Genomic DNA, 16,609 nt, shown 5'->3' with positions numbered 1-16,609 from the left:
ACAGAAACTACTTTGTAATTTGTCTGTCTGTCCAGTCTTTTACAAATTCATTGTCAGTAGCCAAATGTTAAGACGCTCCCTGCTCGCGCCGGTGAAGGTAATTGAGCCACCCTGCTGCCCCTCCCTGCCCACGGCTCCAGGTCTGTCCGGGTCCCCGCGCTGCCCAGGACTCGGATTGCCTTCTCCTCGGCTCCGAAGCGCAGCGAGGGCAGGAGTGTTACAGATGTCACGTCAGACCTGTGGGAATGCCAGAGGCACTGGCTGTTGTGCACCGGTGTTTGTCTGGCAGAACAGAGCTGACCTCCACGCTAATTCCATGTCTGCTCCCACTGCTCAGAGATGCTGGAACATGCTGCTAACCCTCATGTGCTCTCACCTGTAGATAAAAGAGAAGGTACTTCACTCCCAGCACAGACAGACCATTGCCATCGCTGTAGCATGTTTGGAAATGTCCCTTTCCTATGCAATTTTTTTTTAAAGAAACACTTTAATGGACTTAATCCATCAGGTACATGGAAGAGTGTTATTTTCCTAGATTATTTTGTTTAAATTATGGGGGCCTAACCTATGACTTCTTTTTTTTTGACAATTTTTTTAACCTTTTTTTAATTACTGTAAAGAAAAATGAATTTTTTTCCTGCAGCAGGAAACATATAGTTATGAGTAGTTCTACCTCTTATTTCTAGATGCCAGGCTTTCTGTAAAAAAATGTATTGTACCATATATAATGTGATTTTTACAAAAAACAAACCCACGACATCACACCACAATCTCCAAGACCTGCATAGAGCTGGATCAGTTCAATTAACACCTTCTGCTCCAAAGCATCTGTTTTTCTTAGGGTTATGTTGGTTTTTTGGAGTTTTTTTGAGTAATCCCTGCTGTGAAGGACACTTAAATCTCTCATGATCTTAGAAGAGTCTTAAACACACTGTTGGTCCAACGCTGCAGACAGATGCTGGTTATATCCCTGTTGTTGATTTCTGACATGGGATCGCTCCATGATTTCCATGGGACACCGGTGTGTGTGTGTGCAGTGAGAAGACCTGAGGTGTGGCTCAGGCACAGCGGACGAGGAGGAAGATGAAGGTGGCCTGCTGGGATGTTCATCCCGACACTCGGATTCGCAAACATCCGCATCCTCATGCATCCCACACCTGTCTACCATCATCTACAGAATTTACCCTTAAACCTTGGCTACTCAGCCCCAGTCCCAGCCGATGTAGCAAGACTAAGCAGGCCAGGCACAGGCATCCCAGGATTTTGGGGTGGAAGCAAGCGAGTGAGCATCACCTCGGGAGAGAGGTTTTTCTCTCCGTAATGTGTTTATACTGGTGCGTGCATCTAAACGTGCATTTGGGAAACTGCGCTTCACCAGGACGTGGGGGAACACACTAAAAGCTTCATCCAAAAACGAAAAACAAAAAAAGAAGAAAAAATACCCCAGCTCTCCAGGCGAATTCCCTGATGGAGACAATCCCATAACAGAGGATGGGCACATGCTGCCACTTAGTCCTTGTGAAACCAAAGTCTGGGTTGGTGAAGTCAAGAGGATTTTCTGATGGTGCTGAGACCTCAAATGCCAAATTTTACCATCTGCTCCCACATAGGAGCCATCACCTCCGTACAGCCCCTGCTCGCTCTCGAGGGGTCTCCTATTTCCATGAAATCTGTGTTGGGTATCCCAGGAACCTGGCTGCAACCTACTCTGAAAATGCTGGGGAGACTTGGGAAAGACCTGAAGAGGAGTAGCTCTGGGATCCCTTCTGCTGCTGGAGGACAGGTAACTTGGGAAGTGTGATGCCAGCTTTAGCCAGTGCGCTCCATCTCTTGGTGAACACCTGCTCCTGGCTCACTGTGGGGACGCAGGCTCGAGCGTTGCCTGCAGAGTACACAGGAGCTGCTTGGGTCCTGCCCAGATTCTGGATGTGTAGTAGTCCCAGAGGAAAGGTGCCCTCAGGTGGATCACAGGGGCTCTCCCGGTCGGTTTGACAGGCACAGCTTCCATGTGCTGGTGCCTGGTGACCTGTCTCCCCAAAAAGGAGGTCTTTGCTTCCGAACCATGTTAAATGCACTTGAAGTGTCCTGACTGCTGATGTAGATCTTTCTCTTTGTGTTGTGTTTTTTGTGTTGTGCCGAGAGCAGCGCTGCTGACAGGACAAAGGGTTCTCTGGGGCTTTCCATGAGAAACACCCACCTCCAGCAGCAGGGAAGAGCCTGCAGCATGGCAAGGAAAGGTTTCTCTGCACGCCGTATGCCTTCGAAAATAACTAAAACATCCTTTCAATCCAAATTAGATATTTTGTCAGAAAAGCCTGGGGGTGGGCACTTCAGGGAGCAGATGTGGAGACTGACCCAAAGCCCTCCAAGATCAGAGGCAGCCGTCAGAAATGACCTTCCCCCAGCGAATCCAAGGTCCCAGCTCACGGTGGGACACGTGATGGCCGCTGGCTGCAGGCAGCTGTGTCCCTGCCCAGCCTGCACTGCACCCTCCCCTGGCCTGATACACCTTTGTGTCTGTATTGGAATCAAGTAGCACTTTCAGATACTTTCATTACTGTTTTAATTCTCCTAAGTCCATGTTTGCTTTGGAGGAGAGAATGAGAGCTTAGGATGAAACAAAGTGGATCAGATGGTGGAACTAAAAGAAAAAAGCAGAAAACATTTCAAACATATTAAAGTGATGATTTTTTTTCCAGTAATATAAAACATGAAATTCCTTATAACATTATAGTATTTTACAGTTTTATGAAGCTTTCTATTGTGACTTTTATGGAATCAAAAGATGAAGATGATGAGATATTTTAGCATTTATATTTTTCAAAATTAAATGTATACTGAAAATAAAGTAACTTTATGCATTTATGGGAGAGTTTGTGTCTTTTCCCTCATTATGCACCAAGTCTTGTCTGATTGAACCGAGATCCCAGAATCAGTGGGGTCATACAAGGGGCTCCCCGACACCCTAGTGTTGGACCCACTGAAGCATGTTTTGGGATACCTGGGGAAGCGGTTGGATCTGTGGGGTCGCCAGAAGGTCCGGAGGTGGCACAAATCTCTGTCCAACTCCTGTCGCCTGTGCACAGGCAGTGAGGATGAGGCTGGTGTGCCTGGGCTTCTCCACAAAACCTCTGATTTCTGGGCTGAAACGTGCCATGATCACATTAGCTTTCTGACCTTGTTCCTTGGCCAGGAATAACCATCGAAGGACTTAGGGGAAGAGCAACCATCGGAGCCTCTCTGGCTCCACCAGTGTTACGAGTGCACGTACCTATGCATCCACTGGACCTCCACCAGCCACTCCCCTCTGGGCCCCTGTCCCTGCAAGCGGGACCCCTACTTGCACAGCTCTCCCACCTCTGAGCTCACCTGGAAAAGGAGGGCCTGCCCAAAGGGCAGCACGTGGAAGCGAAAGCAACTCGGGGGAGCACTGGGCTGTGGGCTGCTTTTGGCATCTTTGCACAGCCCCTGGGAGTGGTACCCCTGGGGCAAGTGAAAATCATCCCCTTAATAACCAAACCATACAACCAAGGCAAGAAGGAAGGGTCAAGAACTGACTGTCATCAATCTTCGGGATCTTTGAGCTTTGGAGCAGGTACCATGGGCAGAGTCCTCATACATCTCCCTGGGGACCAAGGATGTGGATGAGCCCAGTGGTCTGACAGGTCTCACCTCCTTCAGGAAGCAGGGAAAAATGCAGCAGGTGGAGACGTGGAGGGGTAGTTCCTCGTGGAACCTCGGAGCAGCTCCTCCCGCTCACGGCGATCCAGCCCCGCTGGTTCCATAGGGACGCGGCGGGCGGCAGCCCCACGGGGCGGGGGTCCGGGGGAAGGGAGGGCGAGGCGGGCGGTGCTCTCCCCGGGGGCGCGGTGGCCTCGGGGCTGGCGGAGCGGCGGGGCCGGGAGCGGGAGCGGGAGCGGGAGCGGGAGCGGGAGCAGGAACGGGAGCGGGAACGGGAACGGGAGCGGGAGCGGGAGCGGGAGCGCGCTCCGGGGCTGCGGGGCCGGCCCTGCCCGCGCGGGGGCGCCGCGCTCGCACCGCGCTCCGTGACCGCCAGAGGGCGCCCCGCGGGGTCCCGCGCCCACACGGAGGGGGAGCCCCGGCCCCGCCCGGCCCCGGCCGCGGCTCCGCGACCGAACCGCGACCGAACCGCGAACGAACCGCGACCGAACCGCGAACGAACCGCGACCGAACCGCGAACGAACCGCCGCCGCTCTGCCGCACCCGGCTGCTCCCGCCCGCGGCGATCCGGGCCCCGATACCAGTCCCGGCCCCGATCCCGCTTCGCTCCTCCCGCCTGCGGACAGGCGGCCCCGCCCGGGACCCCCGGCGGACCCCGGCAGCACCCGGCCCCGCACCCCCGGCCCCAGACGCGGCCCCGCCCCGGGCTCGGCGCGGTCCCCGCCGGGAGCAGCCCCGGGCCGGGCTCGCACAGCGCCGAGCGAGGGTCCCGAGCGCCGGCCCCGGGACACCGGAGGGGGGGACACGGGGGAGGTGCAGGTGTGAGGGGCGGGGCCACGGGGAGCGAGCGCCGGGCGGGGCCGGTACGGGTGTGAGGGGCGGGGCCACAGAAAGCGGGGCGGGGCCACAGAGCGCGTGCGCGGGGCGGGGCCGGCACAGGTGTGAGCTGTTCCGGGCGGGGCCACAGAGCGCGTGCGCGGGGCGGGGCCGGCACAGGTGCGCGGGGCCCCAGGGCGGCTGCGCGGGGCGGGGCCGAGGGCATTTAAACCCCGGAAGCCGCCGCAGCCGCCATTTCCTCCCCGGCGCTCGGAGGTGGCGGCAGCGGCGGCGGCCGGTCCGGGCTCCCCCGGCGGGGCCCACGTGAGGCGCTTCTCTCTCCTTCTCTCTACTTCTGCTTTTCTCCCCTTCCTCCCTTTCCCCTCTGCCGCCCTTCCCCGCCTCCCCTCAAACCCCGCTCCCTCTCTCCCCTCCGCCCTCCCTGCCCTGCTACGCACCCCGACCCTCCCCTTCCCCTCCTGCTTGCCCCTTCCTCACTCCACTACCCAACCGGACCCCGAAACTATGTATCCTCTATCCCTCCTGTCTGCTCCCTCCTCACCCCACTTACCCACCTAACCCCCGCTTGTATTCCTCCTCTATCCCTCCTCACCCCACTTACCCACCTAACCCCCGCTTGTATTCCTCCTCTATCCCTCCTCACCCCACTTACCAACCTAACCCCCGCTTGTATTCCTCCTCTATCCCTCCTCACCCCACTACCCAACATGACTCTCCCTCTGTTCCCTTTCTATCCCTCCTACCTTCCCCTGCTCCTTCTTTCTCCCCCTCCGCCCTGCCTGCCCTACCTGACCCGGCTTCCCTCTGTCTGCCCTACGCACCTCCTTATCCCCCCTTTATCCCTGCTTATTCCCTCCTGTACCCCTTCTCTCTCCCTTATCCCTTTCTCTCTTTCCCCGCAGCCGCGGGGTTCGGGGCGCCGGATAATAAAGCCCAGAGGGCCGGAGCCCGGCGCCCCTCGCTCGAGCCCCCACACGGGGCCGGGCCCGCTGTGCGGGTCCCCCCATGCAGTTCACAAACACCGCCCGACACCGCCGGGGCTCCGGCTGTCCCCACATCACACTGGGGGTCCCCGGGGGGGGGGGGTTGGGGGGTTCAGGATGGGCCCCCTCCTCAGGAGGGGGTCCGGGGGGTGGGGGGGATGAGGGGTGGCGGGGGTTGGGGGGGGTTAGGGAGGGCCCCCTCCGGAGGAGGGGGTCCTGGGGAGGGGTGGGGGCGGGGCCCCCTCCGGAGGAGGGGGTCCGGGGTGGGAGGGATTGAGGGGGGTCCGCCCTCCTTGGCCCCTCCCACCCCGGACCCTCCCCTCCGGACGGGGCCCACCCCCTCCCACCTCTCCCCAGGGCCCCCTCCTCCGGACAGGGGCCCGGGGGGGAGGGAGGGGCGGGTGGGTGGGGTAGCAGAGGGGGTCACGTCACTCGGCACCATAAATATAAAACGTTCTCTGCAGCAGCAGCCTCCCCCTCTCCTGTCCCCCCCCACCCACCCCTCCCTCCCCCCGGGGCCCCTGTCCGGAGGAGGGGGTCCCAGGGAGGGGGTCGGGATGGACCCCGGCCGGAGGAGAGGGTCCGGGATGGGAGGGGCTAGGAGGGGGTGGACCCCCCTTAACCCCTCCCACCCCGGACCCCCTCCTCCGGAGGGGGCCCCGCCCCAACCCCCTCCCCAGGACCCCCTCCTCCGGAGGGGGCCCTCCCTAACCCCCCCCCAACCCCCGCCACCCCTCATCCCCCCCACCCCCCGGACCCCCTCCTGAGGAGGGGGCCCATCCTGAACCCCCCAACCCTCCCCCCCGGGGACCCCCAGTGTGATGTGGGGACAGCCGGAGCCCCGGCGGTGTCGGGCGGTGTTTGTGAACTGCATGGGGGGACCCGCACAGCGGGCCCGGCCCCGTGTGGGGGCTCGAGCGAGGGGCGCCGGGCTCCGGCCCTCTGGGCTTTATTATCCGGCGCCCCGAACCCCGCGGCTGCGGGGAAAGAGAGAAAGGGATAAGGGAGAGAGAAGGGGTACAGGAGGGACAGAGCAGGGATAAAGGGGGGATAAGGAGGTGCGTAGGACAGACAGAGGGAAGCCGGGTCAGGTAGGGCAGGCAGGGCGGAGGGGGAGAAAGAAGGAGCAGGGGAAGGTAGGAGGGATAGAAAGGGAACAGAGGGAGAGTCATGTTGGGTAGTGGGGTGAGAAGGGATAGAAGAGGAATACAAGCGGGGGTTAGGTTGGTAAGTGGGGTGAGGAGGGATAGAGGAGGAATACAAGCGGGGGTTAGGTTGGTAAGTGGGGTGAGGAGGGATAGAGAAGGAATACAAGCGGGGGTTAGGTTGGTAAGTGGGGTGAGGAGGGATAGAGAAGGAATACAAGCGGGGGTTAGGTGGGTAAGTGGGGTGAGGAGGGATAGAGGAGGAATACAAGCGGGGGTTAGGTTGGTAAGTGGGGTGAGGAGGGATAGAGGAGGAATACAAGCGGGGGTTAGGTGGGTAAGTGGGGTGAGGAGGGAGCAGACAGGAGGGATAGAGGATACATAGTTTCGGGGTCCGGTTGGGTAGTGGAGTGAGGAAGGGGCAAGCAGGAGGGGAAGGGGAGGGTCGGGGTGCGTAGCAGGGCAGGGAGGGCGGAGGGGAGAGAGGAGCGGGGTTTGAGGGGAGGCGGGGAAGGGCGGCAGAGGGGAAAGGGAGGAAGGGGAGAAAAGCAGAAATAGAGAAGGAGAGAGAAGCGCCTCACGTGGGCCCCGCCGGGGGAGCCCGGACCGGCCGCCGCCGCTGCCGCCACCTCCGAGCGCCGGGGAGGAAATGGCGGCTGCGGCGGCTTCCGGGGTTTAAATGCCCTCGGCCCCGCCCCGCGCAGCCGCCCTGGGGCCCCGCGCACCTGTGCCGGCCCCGCCCCGCGCACGCGCTCTGTGGCCCCGCCCGGAACAGCTCACACCTGTGCCGGCCCCGCCCCGCGCACGCGCTCTGTGGCCCCGCCCCCCCGCCCCCACACCCGTACCGGCCCCGCCCCCACACCCGTACCGGCCCCGCCCCGTGTCCCCGCCCCGCCCCCGTGCGCCCGGGGCCGCTGTCCCGGGGCCGTGTCCGTCCCGGGGCCGGCGCTCGGGGCCTCGCTCGGCGCTGTGCGAGCCCGGCCCGGGGCTGCTCCCGGCGGGGACCGCGCCGAGCCCGGGGCGGGGCCGCGACTGGGGCCGGGGCTGCGGGGCCGGGGGTGCGGGGCCGGGTGCTGCCGGGGGTCCCGGGCGGGCGAGGCGGGATCGGGAGCGGGATTGGTATCGGGACCCGGATCCCGCGGGCGGCAGGAGCCGCTCTGGGGCGGGCGCTGGGGCCGAGTTCGGCCCTGCCGCTCCGGCTCCGGGCACGGTCCCGCTCCGGCTCCGGGCACGGTCCCGCTCCGGCTGCGGGGAGCCGGGGCCGTGCCGGGGCCGTGCCGGGGCCGTGCCGGGCCGTGCCGGGGCCAGCGGTGTTCTCCTCGTGCCTCCGATGTTCCGGGAGCCAGAGCGGCTGCCTTGTCCACCCACGGGCCCGTCCTTGGGCAGCCCCACGAGCACACCTGGCCTAGCAGCTGGCACTGAGCGTGCCGTGGGTCCCAGCACGGGCTGGTCCCAGCTCTGCCTTCGGCGCTTCCTGCCCTTCGTGCCTTTGGAACTTAGGGAATTTCAAACAGCGACTTTTTCCCTGCCACCAAAAAGGTGCAGCTCCTCTGACAGCTGCCAGGTGGGACCTGATGCTCTCCTTCCTCTCCCTCAATTTCTCTGCAACTCACACTCTCCAATGGCAAAACTTCCGTTTTTAAAAATCCCGTTAAAATCTTCCATCTTTATTTCCAGTTGGGGAAGGTCCTGCCTGGGATGGAAATGGCCACAAAAGAGCAAACTGAAAAAGGCCAAAACCAGGTGCTGCCACGTGAGTCAAGGCAGGGAAAGCCTCGGGATGTTGAAGGTTTTATTGTCCCGTGCTCCTGCACGGGGTGCCCGTCCTGTCTGGCGGCCCCGGGGCTTGAAACCTCTGCTGGCGGCCAGTGCCAGCCTTGTTTCCTCCGAGGGACCCCACAGGGCCACCAGGATGCCGCCAAAATGGGATCTTGGGGGCCCCAATCCCCTCACAGCTTTAAATGGCTCCATCCTGGGCACCTTTCACAAGAGAGCAGCAATTGCACGTGAAACTTTGATGACAACTGAGAAATGAGAGAGGCCTGTGATAAAAAACCTTTTTTAAAAGAATAAGACCAACAATTTCTCTACAGCAGTTTAGCAGCTTCAATTTCCATTCTATCCACATGACATAGCATCTAATTCCATCTCCTGATCTGATCTTGGCAAAAGGAAGAGTCACCTGCCCTCAGCATAAATATTTAGTACATAAAACACTGACAAGAAACCCACTTTTAATAAATATCTGCAGTTCTCACTCACAGCGACGCGCCGGGGGGAGCACGGCCGGCTGGGCTGGGACAAGGTGGGGATGGACATAAATTAATTATTGCAGTCGGATGCGCCGTGGGCGGGGACGTTTGGAGTTGATCCACGCCAGAAACAGAAATCTCTCTCACGCCTTGAAATCCATGCTTCCTGTCGGGAGAAAAATCCTCAGTTTGGAGTCTTGTCGGCGCCTGTTCTGCCTGTGGGAGGCTGCTTCGGCACGGACAGGGAGCAGCTGGGAACCAGAACCCGCTTGGACTGGGACCAGGACAGCACTTGCAGTACCTACAGGGTCTGCACAAAGCATCACGTTGATGATACCCAAAACAGCCCCAACCCTTTCCTAGAGGCAGCAATTAAAATTCCTATGCAAATAGAAGTCCACTTTTTATGCTAATGCTGCTTTAAAGACCAGCCCTGGGAATGCTCATAGGGCAGAACTCAATGGCTGGCACCTGGCAATGGAACAACACAGGTAAACAGCTGTGAGACAGCACAAAATTCTTACAATAATGCCAATTTTCTGCATTTACCCAACAGCTGCAATGATGCTTGTGCAACGTCTGTTTCCAGGGAGGAACGAGTCCTGAGGGATCATTCGGTCTGTGGCAAGTGTTTCACTGAGTGTCCATGTCTGGTCCTGCCTGTAGTGGGGCATTTCCTACAATGGGGGTGTTTAGAGCCCAAAACCACATGGGGAGCTGAGGCTAGGGCTAACTTTTGGGCCCAGAGCTGGATGGAGCCCTCGGCGACTCCCACTCACTGCCAGGAATATTCCTTTGGTGTTTCCTCTGTGTGTCCCAGGGAATGTGGGGCAGGAGGAGGCCAGGAGCACCAGAAAGTGAACCAGCACTTCTTGTCCTTTGTATTTACAGGGGATGACCTGTGCCCTGCAGTGCCCTGCAGTGCCCTGCCCATGGCACGCAGCACACTCCGCAGTGTCCAGAGGTCAGGGAGTCACACACGAGTGCCAAACAGCCCCATTCCATGGCTGTCCTGCACAAGCCTTCTCATTCATCGTTCCACAGGGGCGGCCCTTGGAGGCCATCGCTTTCCAATGCGCTCCTCATCCTTCCCAGAGGTCCTGGCTGGCGCAGGAACCCCCACTGCCGCGTTCTCAGCTGGCACCAGAGGCAGAGCTGCGGCCAGTGCTGGGGCACTACCAGAGCTGAGGCTGCTGCTGTTGGCAGTGGACTGGTGCAGGAAAGCCAAAAGCTCTGAAGTCTTCCCAGCCAGAGGAGCTCTCCAGTGTGGAATGCTGGCACCTTTGGGCTCGGGGCTGGATGGCAGGATGTGCTGCTCAGCTTGCTGTGCTTCAAAAGGTAGCCGGCCTGGAGAACTGCTCCTGGGCAGGAGCTGAGCCTGGGCGGGCACCACAGGCGTGGGCACTGTCAGAGCCCTCGGCAAGTTGCCCGGATCCAGTGCTGCATCCCCCTCAGTCCCAGCCCCTCCAGGTGGTGGGAAGTTGCTGCTTCGCCGGCTGCAAGACTCACAGCACAGCTTGTGGTAGCCAGGGATGGAGCAGTATCGGGCCAGCACTTCCATCTGGCAGAAGATGGATTTGTCTCCCATGCAGGGCTCATCTGCAAAACAAACATCCTGGGGATGGGAACCCACTGATGGGCACTTGGGAAATGTTGGCACATTGTGTTTTTGGAGGAGCACAGACAGCAATTCCCAGTGCTGACCTCCCAGAGCTCGCACACACACAGTGGCTATGTCCTACCCACCCCGAATCCCTTCCCTTCCATCCTGAGGACATCATCCATCAGCAGCGTTAAAGCCAAGGCAATCTTCCCTCACAGAAATTAAACCCCAAGCAATAGCCCTTGGAGATGCCTCAAAATAAAAGGTCAGAGTTGGATGAAGTTTTGTTGGGATTCAGTTTGGAGTTTTTCAGGGACCAACTGGAACTGCAGAAGTGATGGAAAGCTTGAACAGTGGGTCACACCTGAGGTGCCCTGAAGGCAGGGATGAGCATCCCTTTCCTCAGGAAAAAGAACTTCCAGAGGCTCCTCTGGAAGTTTTGAAACAAAATCAGCTTTCTGCAGGGAGAGCTGTCCTCACCTGGGCACAGGGGCTGCTTCACCATGGGCCAGAAGCGCATCTGGCCACCACCTTCTCCTGCTTTAAAATATAAACTGGAGCCTGACCTCAGAGTGGGTGAAAACAAGCTCAGTTTCAAGAACTCAGTAAAATCCCCCACAGGGACATCAGTGGGGCTGGGGGACAAGGGTTATAAATAGCAAATTCTATGGAATATAAACCTGTCCTTGTCCTGATCCTGCCGAGCTTCCTCAGAACCCTTGCTGGTTCCTAACAAACCTGGTGTTAAAGGGGTGGCTCAGCATGTGAATATCCACACTCCATAAGGCACTGTGAGGCTATTCCAGCAGGAATTCAGCATGGAATTCTGGGCTATAGGTACAATTCCTTTTGCCTTTCCATTGTGACGGTGACCCTTACTTGGTCCCATTCTCTCGTGGTTCATTTTGGGGTATCCGTTTGTGCTGGTTTAGATCCCACGACTCCACCCACAGTGTGGAGATTTGGGTTGTGCTTCTCTACTTCCAGCAGGTTTCATAAGGAGCCTTTTACTCATGTGATCGCTTTTTGCTCTCTTCAGGTGAATTCTGCACAAGCCAGTCCCCCATTCCCTTTCCAGGGTGTGATTGTGTTCTGCTGCTGCTACTGGTGGGATAGACTCTTCTCCACACAGTTGGCACTGGCTGGGTGGGAGCTGAGAGCAGGAGGGGTGGGAGAGCAGATGAGCTCCCCAGGAATTGCTGGGAGATGAGGCTATTGGAATCTAAATCAACTAAAAACATTCTTTCCCTGCCAGAAGACAGAAGCCAAAGCAGATCCCACCTGTCTAGCCTGGGGGAAAACACCTCTGCCTGCCAAGGAACTCTTGACTCTGTTTTTCCTACCAGCTCCTGAGCAGCATCAGGGCCACCATGAGGGAGTTAAAACCCCAAACCCCACATCCTACAGGGTGAATAATCCAAAGGAAGAAATGCATTGTTGCCATAAAAAGCTTCAAAACCTGTTAAAAATTCTATGAAAACAATGTAATGGATTCCCAGGAACCTCGTTAATGCTCTTGGTTCCATGTTTATGTGTTTCTACTCCCTCACTTGGCAGCTTACAGAACTTACCCTGGGATTTAGAGGTCAAGCAGGATTTGCTTTGGATTGACCTTCACCTCTGGCCCCAGTCTGTGCCAACACAACTTGGGCCAATGTGGTTAAGCCCTGCTTTACAGGACAGAGCCCGGCGTGGGGAGCTGTGACATCCAGAGATTGCGGGACTGAACACAGGAGAAAAGCCGGACTCTGTGTGTGACCCCTCTGCCACCACGGTGCTCTCCAGGGAGGAATTATTCCCCCCACTGCAGCCATTCCAGCCGTTCTCTTACCATCACAGGGAGTGCGTTTACAGGCCCTCACGGACTCCGGCCGTTCCCCCTCGCACCGGTCCCCAGCGCGGCACAGGACCTGCCGGCTCTCCGTCCCCTCCCCGCAAGTCACCGAGCACTGTTGGACACAGAGGGCACAGATCAGGGCATCCTGTGCCATAGCACTTGGCAGAAATTCCCATGTCCCAGCCATGGTTTTTGGGACAGGCCGGTGCTGCCCCCACCCGCTGCTGCCCACCTGGGACCAGGACCCGGCTTTCCACGGCGCTGGGCACGGCACCCGGTTGCAGGACCGCCGGCTCTCGGGGCGATCCCCGCTGCAGAACTTGGCATGGACGGAGCGGTTGGTGCCGTCTGGAAGAGGCTGGATGCAGCGCACCGTGCGGAGCTGGTAGCCAGAATTCCCACAGGTTTTGGTGCAGTGTTCCCACTCATCTGCTGCCCAGCTGGGAAGGGAAATGGAGTCAGACACCATCAACTGTTAACCTTTTTGTCCTGCTGTGGCTGCCTCATTCCTGGAGAATGCTCATCTAGTGGAAGGACTCCCTTCCCATGGCAGAGGGTTGGAATGAGATGAGCTTTAAGGTCCCTTCCAACTCAATCCATTCCATGATTATATATATCCATGATATATATATAGATTCCATGATTTTATATATATATATATATTTTTTTTTATATATACATATTTTTTATATATATATATATATATATATATATATATATATATATACTACAACCGCCCAATCAGATCATTGTCCATGCTTACACAGGTAGAAAACCTCCCTCCATATTCAGGAACTGCAGGCTGGAAAGCTGTCAGCATCCCATCTAATTCATCCCACTCAATCTGGCTGGGGCCACCCTGTCCCAAGGAGCAATCCCTGCTCTCTGTGCCCAGCCACACTCACAGGGGCTCTGTGCACTCCTGCAGGTTGCACATCCTACGGATGGGCTTTGGTTTTTTGCTGCCTTCGCAGAAGCTTCGATGAACCATCTTGTTGTCACTCTTCCTACGGCACCCATACTTGGTGTACTGGAACCCTGGGAAACATGTCAGAGAAATCAGGAGAATCAGGTCCTTGTTAGAATGTTTGTTTAAATAGGGTTTTCTGGCCTATTAAATGGGTTTACAGGACAAGTATTTTGGTATTTGCATTCCCCATTCTTTGCTTAAGAGCCATGGACAGACCATGAGTACAAGGGAATGCTCAGGAGCATCAGCGTCCGAGTTTGGGCATCCAAAGTGGCTTGGGCTCTGAATTTAAACACCTGAAGAAGCCTTTTTCTTCCTAGATTGGAGGTGTGACACCTGGGAACAATCATGCACTTCAGGTATTTTAAAAGCTTGAGCCCTAAAGTAACAAACCACTGTTACAAAAGGGAAACCAAGAATTCTAAATCATTCCCTTCCCCCAGTTTTTTGGTAATTTGTCTCTTGTTACAGGTGCCTCATTCCCCTGCTCACCTCCACCGCAGGGTTTGGAGCACTGGGACCAGCTCTTCAAGGCCCACTCAAAGGTGTCTGTGTCCTCCCTCAGCACGTTGTTGCTGTGGATGGTCGGCACTGAATCCTCGTGGATGATGTATCTGTAAGTCAGGCTGGATCTGGTGTCGTTCTCCCGAGGAATGATCTATGAATAAGCAAACATAAACCCAGCACTGTTGTTGATTCCTCTGCAAAGCACAGACACCACGGTCTGGCTCTGGGATGGTCCTTAAGGCGCCCCCCAAGGCCAAGCCCCATGTTCCCAGAGCTCAACACGTCACCCACCAGCACCACCACGGCATCGTGCAGGGGCCCATCCGTGTGCAGCGTTTCTGTATCATCCTCGATGCTGTACTCCCACTGCACGCCCAGATCGATGAAGGATCGGGATCTGGCCTCCTCCCCTTTCCCATTCAGGATATAGTGTCCTGTAGCCTGGTTCTTGATTGCTGGGAGGAGTGAGAGCAGAGCCTGTCGTGCCTCCCCCACACTGGCAGCAATTGGGGTGGCACGGGGAGGGGTATTTCCATCAGATTATGAAAATAACAGATTTTCATCACATTTGACTTTCCTCTGTGCACAGAGGTGTGTCCCAGATGCTAAAATCTGTAAGTGAAGAGCTGAGGAATCAGAGCCCTGTGGAACTGCCTGGGTTTGGGCTTCCACAGCACACCTCAACAGCCAGGTACAGGGGGGATTAAGATGATGATGATGATGCTTCCATTAGAAGCCAATTCATTAAAGATTGGAATCACAGAATGGTTTGGACTGGAAGGGACCAGTTCCAACACCCATTAAAAGATGGACTCTCATTTTTATTTCCATACAGCCTTTTGCAATGCACCACAGGAATAATTAAAAGATACTAAATTTGATTCACCCTGGCAGTGCCCAATTTCATGTGAGTCATCACAATCTTTGGTTAGTAAACATACAAATTGGGGTCAGTTTAATATTTTGGAGAATTCAAATGAGCAGACATTTGTTTGCTGAGCTGTAGGACTGCAGGATTAAGCCCTGACCATGCAATTTGGAAAGCCCCCATTTACCCAACCCTGTCAGTGGATTCTCTCATCCCTCAGGCTCTCGGGCATGAGTACCCCGTGCTTCTTCTCAAGCCTCATACCAAACTTGAGCAGAGAAACACTTACCAAGAAAGTGAGGAGAGGCCTCGTCTTCTTGGATAAACACATGTCGAGCCCCGGGAGGGATATCAAACATCTTAAGGTACCCTTTGGCACGTGCAGGGTCAGTGGAGGCAGCAGGGAGGAAAAGAGAAAGGAACAGCCATGATCAGGAGTGCAGGGCACGGCCCAGCTCTGCTTGCAGGAGAGGGCATCCAGCAGCAACTGATGAGCAGGGCTGGGAGACATGGAGCCAATCGGTTTGTAACATGTGGGACAGGCCCTCCCTGGGCTTTTCCAGGGAGAGAAGAGACACTAGTTACAGATCGATGTGTCATTTCCCAGCTGGGATCAGTTTAATATTTACAGCCGTGCTGCTCCAAGCAGGATCTACCAAAAATTTAGGCAAAAAGATGTTTCCTGTGTTATTCAGCCCACGAGGACACAAGCCCAAGTCTTCTTCATGATTTTCCCAAATCAGTCCTCAGCCAGGTTGTTGGATTGGAATTTACTGACTGCCTTGTCAGATGGTCATGTCTAAAGTGAAAGTAAAAAGTTGTTCCCAAAGAAAAGTATTCTTAGTTTCAATTTCAGTTATTTACCAGTGCAAATCACAGGTAATTAGTGTAAAATTAAGGAAGCACTGCCATTAGGAAGACCAGAATCCCTTCTAAGGATTGGTCACAGGTACTTATAGATCAAGATTTAATCAAGAGCACCATAAGTTCTCTGAGTGCATGGGATTTTCATATTCCTGTTATTTTCTTTTTAGCAACTGCAGATTTAATTATGCAAAATCACTGGATTCTGGGACTACTGGATGTACTGGCAGTCCATCCTGCCCCTGACATACACAGATCCTGAGAAAATCCAAGTGAAGGAACAGAAGAGCTGGAAATAGGGAAAATCATAGTCCTGGCTGAGCAATGCCTGTGCTCAACAGCATTTCCAATCTTTTCCTCCATCGCCTTTAGAGCACATGGAACATCAAGTTTTTGCCTGGTTTGGCATTACCTGTCCATGTCTACAGGAAGATGGGAACTGCCATTCCCATGGATGCCTCTCTCCCTGCAAGCAGTAGCACTTACCCAGAATGTTTTTAGCCTCCTTTGTCCCAGAAAGGGAAACAGTGTGAGCTCCTCTGGGTAAGGGAAAGGCTCCCCTGGTCTTCCCTTAAACAGAACACCTGGAATTAGTGTCCTGAGAGCCGAGTCCGGTCATTCCACTGATTGGGTGTCACCCAGATGCTCTTTACAAGCAAAAAATATAAATTGCACCATAAACAAATACATTTACAGTGGATTTGGACACATCTGGGCAAGACGACCAGTCCATGGAAGCTGGATAATTCAGGCAGGATTTTAAGTTGGATACTTGCAGAAACTGTTTTCTAGAAACTTGAATTCTTTTTGGCACCTCTTGCTTACATGTTTCCCTGTAGAAAGAGGTCAATCAGCCTTTTTAATGACCACATGACCCAGGCCAGGGAAAAACTATCAGCATTCCCTGAACACCTCCATCACTTCCATATCCATCCACAATCAGGGGCCGATGGACAGCAGCCTGCGTGAACAGGCTCAGAGATGGGCCTCAAGGGATGGTGTTACACCCATTATTCCCAAGGCTTGAACAGTTATGGCATTATCCCGTGTCTGTGAGTGTGA

At 56.0% G+C, this 16,609-nt stretch overlaps 1 protein-coding gene across 2 annotated transcripts in view; it reads right to left on the bottom strand.

Annotated features, from left to right (window-relative positions):
- Positions 1-8,945: 8,945 nt before the first annotated feature.
- The window catches only part of ADAMTS3 (ADAM metallopeptidase with thrombospondin type 1 motif 3), a 61,074-nt gene continuing 53,410 nt past the window's right edge, over positions 8,946-16,609 (bottom strand). For both annotated transcript variants that reach the window (XM_069012377.1, XM_069012376.1), the window contains exons 16-22: positions 14,973-15,053; positions 14,107-14,270; positions 13,801-13,966; positions 13,244-13,376; positions 12,571-12,778; positions 12,333-12,450; positions 8,946-10,497 (exon numbers count right to left, since the gene is read on the bottom strand). In XM_069012377.1, the coding sequence (XP_068868478.1) occupies positions 9,929-10,497; positions 12,333-12,450; positions 12,571-12,778; positions 13,244-13,376; positions 13,801-13,966; positions 14,107-14,270; positions 14,973-15,053 (1,439 nt within the window). In that variant the 3' untranslated portion in view covers positions 8,946-9,928. The remainder of the gene's footprint in view (positions 10,498-12,332; positions 12,451-12,570; positions 12,779-13,243; positions 13,377-13,800; positions 13,967-14,106; positions 14,271-14,972; positions 15,054-16,609) is intronic.

Source organism: Aphelocoma coerulescens, chromosome 4 (genome assembly GCF_041296385.1).
Source record: "Aphelocoma coerulescens isolate FSJ_1873_10779 chromosome 4, UR_Acoe_1.0, whole genome shotgun sequence".
Taxonomy (NCBI): domain Eukaryota; kingdom Metazoa; phylum Chordata; class Aves; order Passeriformes; family Corvidae; genus Aphelocoma; species Aphelocoma coerulescens.
This window is presented reverse-complemented; position numbering and strand designations above follow the sequence as displayed.